Below are 7,811 nucleotides of genomic sequence, written 5' to 3' on the forward strand. Positions count from 1 at the left end.
GATCTGCCGCCGTCGCTCCACCTCCGGCCACCATTTCTTCACCACTTCATCACCGGTCCCTTGCCGTCCTAACCCACCCATTTCTGGCCTCCAACGACCACCGGAGCAGCTCCTACGAGCTTGCTTTCCGATTTGGGTATTTCGGCCATTTTTCAGCGATTCCGCCGCCACCCACGGCCGTTCATCACTTCCAATAGCTTCACAACCATCCCTTGACCACCCCCTATCAATCTCGTGTTCTAGTTTGTCCCCGTTCAAAAGTGGGTTTTTCAGACCCACGGCCACAGTGAATTTTCACTGTGACGTTGTTGTTTTTCTGCCGTTTGCATCGCCTCGTGTTTTCTAAAATTGCCATATAGCGCTGTAAGTACTTTCAGATTTTAATATATATTGCTCATTCAATTATTTACTGTTGTTGGTTGTTGATTCCGGACTGAATCCGAGGAGTTTCGGGGGTCGGATGGATGGAGGACGGAGTTGCCTGTTTATTTGATTTATGATTGTTGGATTATTTTATTATGCATTGTTATGGCATTACATGGTGCATGCACGTGTGTTTGTGGATTTATGTGAAAAGCCTGTGTATTGCGGGTGCGTGTGTATCACGAGCCCAAGTCGGGATGAGTTATTATCTCGGTGGAGCTCCTCTGGTCACTCGGGAGCGGAATAAACTGAGTGATGTCCCCTGAGTTGTCGAGAGCGATGACGAGAGCGGGGCTAGGGGATGCTTGGCTACGAACGCGCCGGACGCGGAACCGGGCATCGCCCTACTCACCGACTCCGTGGCCCTTCGCTGGCGAGGGCTAGAGGATGCTTGGCTACGAACGCGCGGGGCGCGGAACTGGGCATCGCTCGTTAGGTGTCACATGCGTGGTGGTACTCTACGGTGTGACACTGGAGCCAAGGTGTGCGGATGACCCCTAGGGGAGGTCATGGTGTATACGGTTAAAATTGGATAATGGTTTGTGAGGCCAAATGGGACTTTTGGCGTGGGCCAGATGGACTTTTGGCGAGATATTGGGCCGGATGGACTTCTGGCGAGATATTGGGCCAAATGGACTTTTGGCGGCCAAATGTGACTTTTGGCGTGTTTTTCGGAAAAGATGTGTTTTTGGGCCAAATGGGTTTTTGGCGTGTGTGGAAAACTTGTGTTTTATGGGCTTTGTGCATTGGGCATGTATCATGCATCTTGTTTGAGTTTTATGTGTTTTTATCTGGTAGTGTTTGGGTTTTACTTACCTGCGGTACCATTTTTGGTTCCGTAGCCTTTGGTGCAGAGTTAGAGGACGAAGAGGAGGAGGCTGAGCCTGAGGATGCGACTCCGCCGGGCTGCTGATGTGATGTTTTATATTTGTCAAAACTGTATTTGTGTTTTGTAATATTTTATCTATGTATGTTTTAAACAGCTTGTATTACGTTAAGAAAAATTCTGGTACTTAGTTACGACTTTTGTTATCCGCTGCGTGTTTCTCTATACACATATGTTGCCTTGCACACACTCGGCACCCGTCGATGGGATGGTGACCCGGGTTGTCACCATCCGGACGTCTCAATTTCCCCGTGTTCGGGCGTGGGGATTTGGGGGCGTCACACTACGCTTCATGCGACAGCAATCTTGTTGGGGGATTGGGATTGATTCATTATCTTGAGTGTTTCGGATTATCCCTTAGTAACCCAAGATGGTAAGGGAACTTAAAAACTCGATGAGTTGAGTTTTGGGTTTTGCCACTATCGATAAGCTCTATTTGGCAGTCATTTTTGCGTACTCCCTGCGCACTCCATTGATATGATTAGCTGGATTAAATTTTTTTTAATACATAATCAATCATATCACTGGAGTGCACAAAAGAGTGCATAAAAGTAACTGCACATAGAATTTTTGTAAATTTATAAGTTGCTTTGTATTAGCGCCTTATGTGAAATGGGTATGACTTTGAGTATTTTTTCTAAAAAATTGAGTGCATGTCTTCGAGAGTAGAAAAATACAATTACATGTGGGTGATGGTTTTTTCTTGATTTGGTGTTTGTGCATTTTTGTGGGCGTCAAGTACTTGCTGGTTCTGTATATCCTTAAATTTCATGGTGACATAATGTACAATTAGGGACCCAAATTATTTTGGAAATTTAGAGCATGCTGCCTTTAGTTGATCAAGACCTATTTTTATGTGTTTAAGGGCTTCTAGCAGTTACTTCGATCCATGCTACATTAGGTTCCAAATGTGAACTTCATTCTTATAAGAATTGCAAACATAATATTGGAAGATTGATTCTGAGCTTTTGGGTTGCAATGTTAATGGATTTGTGCCTGGTGGATGGTTAATCACCAGTGAAATGTAAACGTACATGACTGTTCCACAACAAATCATAGCAAACGTCACTACTGAACTCAGGCCAGGTCGATCCGGCCATGTGTTGAAAGGCTCAAACGCCTCCTTAATGGTTTGTTGTAGCTGAGGATTTTTATGCAAAGCAATGCGCTTGATAACTACTCATGTGCATAAAGATGCTTTAAATGATTATTGAAAATATAATTATTTAATTAATAATTTAATTATAATCTGATTATTAATTAACATATGATTGGTAGAGTACTTACAAAAATAACCAAAATGAATTAGATAAAAAAAAATAAAAAATTATTTAATTAATAATCTTTTATTATTATTTTGTCTAATAGATAGATTTATATTTTGAATGGTAAAGTCAAAAGCCAAAAACATGGGCATGGAATATATGGAAAACTATAATTTAAAATGCAATTAAATCCCATATTTTCAAATCCAACTAGTTATGGAAAAAGCTCATCAAAGGGGAGACTTTTTTTCTCCTCCTACTTTCTTTTTTTTCACGTCAATTCCCATATTTGGGTTTCTCAGAATACTCTGTGTATGGCAGAAAGAAATCTTTCCATATTTCCAAACCAAGAAAAAAAATTAAAGAATATCAGTAGAAAATAGCTTGACCATAAGAGGATATCGGGATCTTCTAGTACGTACTCTCTTATAAAGTCAATGGAAACGGCCAATATGTATGTAAGTTGAGGGAGGAAAAAGGGCAATATTATCCATCATTCAGTACAGGAAAAGAGAGAGAAAAATAAAAAGATCAGAAATGAGTTTGACATTTTTTCTCGGTTGGGTTTTCTTGCTAATGTCCTTGCCGCAATTCCCTGCAGAATCTCAAGGCCCACCGAAGTTTTTCAACGTGATGGAATATGGTGCAATTGCAGATGATGTCACAGACAACAGTGAGGTAAAATCTATACGTATGACTTGGTTCTTAATTAGTTCTTAAATCTGGTACTGCAAAAAGAATAATGCATGCATGGCTTATTAATTTAATGGAAATTTTCTATGTTTTTGTAAAGGTATTTCTGAAGGCATGGAAGGAAGCATGTGAATGGAAAGGAAGGGCAAGAGTTTTGATCCCACTGGGAAAAATATTCATGGTGAACTCGATGATGTTTGAGGGACCTTGCAAAGGGCAGATGGCATTTGTGATCAGAGGGATTCTCAAGGCTCCAACAGATCCATCCAAGTTCTTGCGTACTGATAAATGGATAAATTTCAGAAACATAGATAATTTGACAGTGAGCGGCGGCGGCACCTTGGACGGCCAAGGAAAGGTGGCTTGGCCTTACAATGACTGCAAAAAGAATGATCATTGCCCAGCCCTTCCTGCTGTAAGTTTTAATTTCTAGGCTAGTTTCGTTATATATATACCTTTTGATTTGTTCATTATCTAACTCAAAATCCGAGAATCTGACATGATCTTTATGAACAGACAATTATATTCGAGTTTGTTAGGAACGCACGAGTTCATCACTTAAGATCCATTGACAGTAAGAACACCCATTTTATCCTATTCGGATGTCAGGACATGAACATCAGTCATGTCAGAATATCGGCCCCCGGTGACAGCCCTAACACCGACGGGATAAAGATTGGAAGCTCCCAGCGCATCGGAATCTCACGTTCGATTATCGGTACCGGCGATGACTGCATATCCATACTGCCCGGAACTAGAGAGGTCAATATTTCCGATGTTGTTTGTGGACCTGGGCATGGAATGAGCGTTGGGAGCCTGGGCAAATCCGGGGATGAAGATGTTTTGTCGGGTATTACCGTAAAAAACTGCACCTTCAGGGGTACTTCAGATGGAGTGAGAATCAAAACATGGGCTTATCCAATGCTCAAGGACACTGAGGCTTCTAATTTTGTGTATGAAGATATTTTTATGGATAATGTCGGCAATCCCATCATTATTGATCAACAATATTGCCCTGTCCCTCCTTGCAAGTTTGTGGTACGTACATATTCTTTTTAAAAGGTCAGGTAATCATACGCATAAGTACTGCTGTTCTTGATTACAATTATTTTTTTAAAAATCATTGGTCTTGATCTTGTACACAGCCCTCTCGAGTGCAAATCAGCAACGTCACGTACAGAAACATCTGGGGAAGTTCGGGATCGAAAGTGGCAGTTACTCTCAGATGTAGCCAGACGAGACCATGCAATAACGTGGTGCTGGAAGACATCAATCTGTCTTACGTGAGGGGCAATGCAAATGCAACTGCGTTGTGTTCTCACGTCAATGGCCATGCACTTGGCAAACAAAACCCTGCATCTTGCCTATAGTACTCGGCCTCCTCCTCCTGCTGGTGCATGCATGCACGGCCTCTCTCGAGCAAGTTTTTAGGTTAATTAATTTGCTGCTAGCTGTATGAAAACATGGAATAGTTACGTTCTTCTAATATTGGCTAACTCCTGTACGCGCGTGTTTATATGCATTCATGCATGGGTGTTGATGAATGCCGAATTGATTAATGAAATCATCGATCTCTTACAATATGTTCTGTACATTGGTGTAAATATATAAGGAAAAACATGAAGAACAAATCACAATAATCTAGGAGAAAATCATGCTATCATGAGAGCTGTGGTTGAGGTACTGTTGTAGCCGTTAGTGCTTAATATGGTATATATGTGGCGTGATCACAGGCTTGAGTGGGAGATTCATGTGTATCTGTAATAGGTGTCAAGCTGTAGTACTTTCGGATCGGAGATCGAATATCTGTGTCATTTGCTCATCATGTGTAGTACTATACGTAGTACTAACAATTGTACCATAATCGTTTCGCTAAAACGTCATGACCTTCTGCATGCCGCCGATCGGAGAGATAAATATGATCAGCAATAAACAAGTCGGCGGCGTTTGATCAGAAAATATATTAAATATTATTTATAATCATGCAGACTGATTTGACTATTGCCGTCGGTTAATATGTTTTTATATTAAGCGGAGTATCACTGCTCAATCTTATATCTGCTACGAACACCTTGGCGCATAAATCCACCAAAGATGAGGTTAGTGGTTGAACCAGCAATTTTTCTGAGAGATACTAACTTTTCTACCATGTGATCCCATGTTTATGTAAAATAAAAGGAGACAAATCTTAATCTTAATTTTATGAAAAGTCATAAAATTAACATATATAACTATATACAAATTAAATTAGATCTAAATAATTTGCTACATACATGTAAAAAATAAAATTTTAAAAACACATAGTCACATATTAATATCTATTTTGGATTTCTGACGACAAAGTTTTATAGAATAATATTAATTAATTATTATTTTTGTAATGAAGTATTTAAAATTTGTTTTAATTTCTTCATAGAAACTATTAAGTGATATTTTAGAATGTCATCTTTCATTCTAGTATGTAAGATGATTTATTAAATTTTTTGAGCATATAATGCTACAATTGAGATGCTAAATAATTTATTTATTTATTTCTTAATGAAGTCTAAATGATAAGACCTCTAAACTATCTTTCATACGAACCGACCGAAGTATAGTTTTAGCAAAAACAAGGTTGAACCTACAGGGAATTTTAAAAACATAGGAAACCAATTAAATATAAACCAAACGTATTCTAATCTAGTTTAGAAAGATGAGTTGTAAAAGAAAATAAGAAATTAAGAACTAAATAATCAAATAATGAAAGCAAGAAATAATTAATTTAGAGAACTAATCACAATAAAAAGAACTAAAATAAGCTCAAAAGATAAAAATTAATCTAAACAAAAAATAAACTTTTAATGGATAATGAACTAAGGTTTTGGAATCCACCTCATTAATTCCTAATAATATATTTATGAGAATTGATTTTTCCCAAACATCTACAGAATAATCTAGAAATCAATCTTATCATGGAAAATATCATCGTTAAAACTTCCTTTTTTATAAATATATAAAGTATGTTATTTTTTCGCTTAAAAATATAAAATCAAATTATTACTTATATCTGTTAAAACAAATCACAAAAGATATAAGATTTTATTTTTGAAAAAAATTATAAATCAAGTTCTCAACTAATTAAGATTATTCTAGATCATGAGAAAAACATGATTGAACTCATATTAAGAACTCTATATCTCTCAATTGATATGAAGCAAGAACAGTCACTACAACAGATGGCACTTTTCCCGGCGATTATAAATCGCCGGGAAAAGTGAAAAAATCCCCACCAAATACATATACCGGCGATTACAAAATCGATGCATATTCGCCGGTACTATTCAACCATTTTCGACATACTACGGCGGAAACTAAAAAATCGCCGCTAAAACTAAAGGATTTCCTAGCGATTTTTAAATCGCCGGCAAAGAAATTTAAAAACAGAAAGTCATTTGCCAACGATTACAAAATAGTTGCCAAATCCTTTGCCAGCGATTTTTGAATCGCTGGCAAAGGAATTTAAAAACAGAAAGTCATTTTCCAGCGATTAGAAAATCGCTGCCAAATCCTTTACCAGCGATTTTTGAATCGCTGGCAAATGACTTTCGGTTATTAAATTCTTTTGCCAACGATTTTCTAATCGCTGGAAAATCTTTTGCCATCGATTTTTTATTCGCTGGAAAATGTGTTTCGGTTACTAAATTATTTTGTCAGCAATTCAAAAATCGTCGGAAAAATATTTCCCAGCGATTCAAAAAATGCTGGGAAATCCGTTGGTAGTGATTTTTGAATCGCTGGCAAAGACCTTTCGGTTATTAAATTCCTTTGCCAGCGATTCAAAAATGGCTGCCGAAGGATTTCCTAGCGATTAAATGAGCGCTGCCATTAAATACCTTGTGCAGTTTTATCAACCTATTCCCCGTGAAAAAATGGCTTTTTCCAGCGACTTTTAATCGCCGCAAATAGTATTTAAAAAATATATATATAATACAGTTGAACCTATATGGCTGTCATAGCCTAAAACACACAACAGTCTTATCATACAATTAAATCAACCTATTATATCTTATAAATTCATCAAAATCTATATTCATGAATATTGATCATTCTCCTAGATCTAGACAATCTCACCTGATTTCCATCCTAAAGGAAAGGAAAACACTGACCTTTTCCCACTTTAACCATCTGTGATACTAGTTTGCACCAACTTGAGAGAGTTGGTCTTATACGGACATATAATATCATGATCATCAATTAAAAGCAGTGGAAATATAACATATATTAGTTTTTTTTCATCCCTTTTCTTTAAAAGTGGTACCAGCATGTGCACTTTTTTTCTTTAGAATGACAGCAATGACTCCAAAATGAGTTCAATAACTAACCACGTATACCAACACCTTTAGCATTGTGCTAATGCTATAGTTATAACATGTTGCTCCAATTTAATCAGAAAGTATTGAACCTGGAAAGAAAATACCTTGCCAATAGCAGCAGTAGTATTTTCGGCAGCATCTAAAGCATCTGTTCTTTCCCGTATCTTATGGCTCATACCAGCCATTTCTGCA

General features: G+C 37.7%; 1 protein-coding gene across 1 annotated transcript; it reads left to right on the forward strand.

The window, feature by feature from the left end:
- The first annotated feature begins 3,111 nt into the window (after positions 1–3,111).
- Positions 3,112–4,637, forward strand: LOC122289337 (exopolygalacturonase-like). The gene is made up of 4 exons (XM_043096317.1): positions 3,112–3,252; positions 3,368–3,682; positions 3,784–4,305; positions 4,413–4,637. The coding sequence occupies exons 1-4, from the start codon at positions 3,112–3,114 to the stop codon at positions 4,635–4,637; spliced, it is 1,203 nt and encodes a 400-aa protein (XP_042952251.1).
- The last annotated feature ends 3,174 nt before the right edge of the window (positions 4,638–7,811 follow it).

The sequence above is a fragment of the Carya illinoinensis genome, chromosome 12 (assembly GCF_018687715.1).
Source record: "Carya illinoinensis cultivar Pawnee chromosome 12, C.illinoinensisPawnee_v1, whole genome shotgun sequence".
Lineage (NCBI taxonomy): Eukaryota > Viridiplantae > Streptophyta > Magnoliopsida > Fagales > Juglandaceae > Carya > Carya illinoinensis.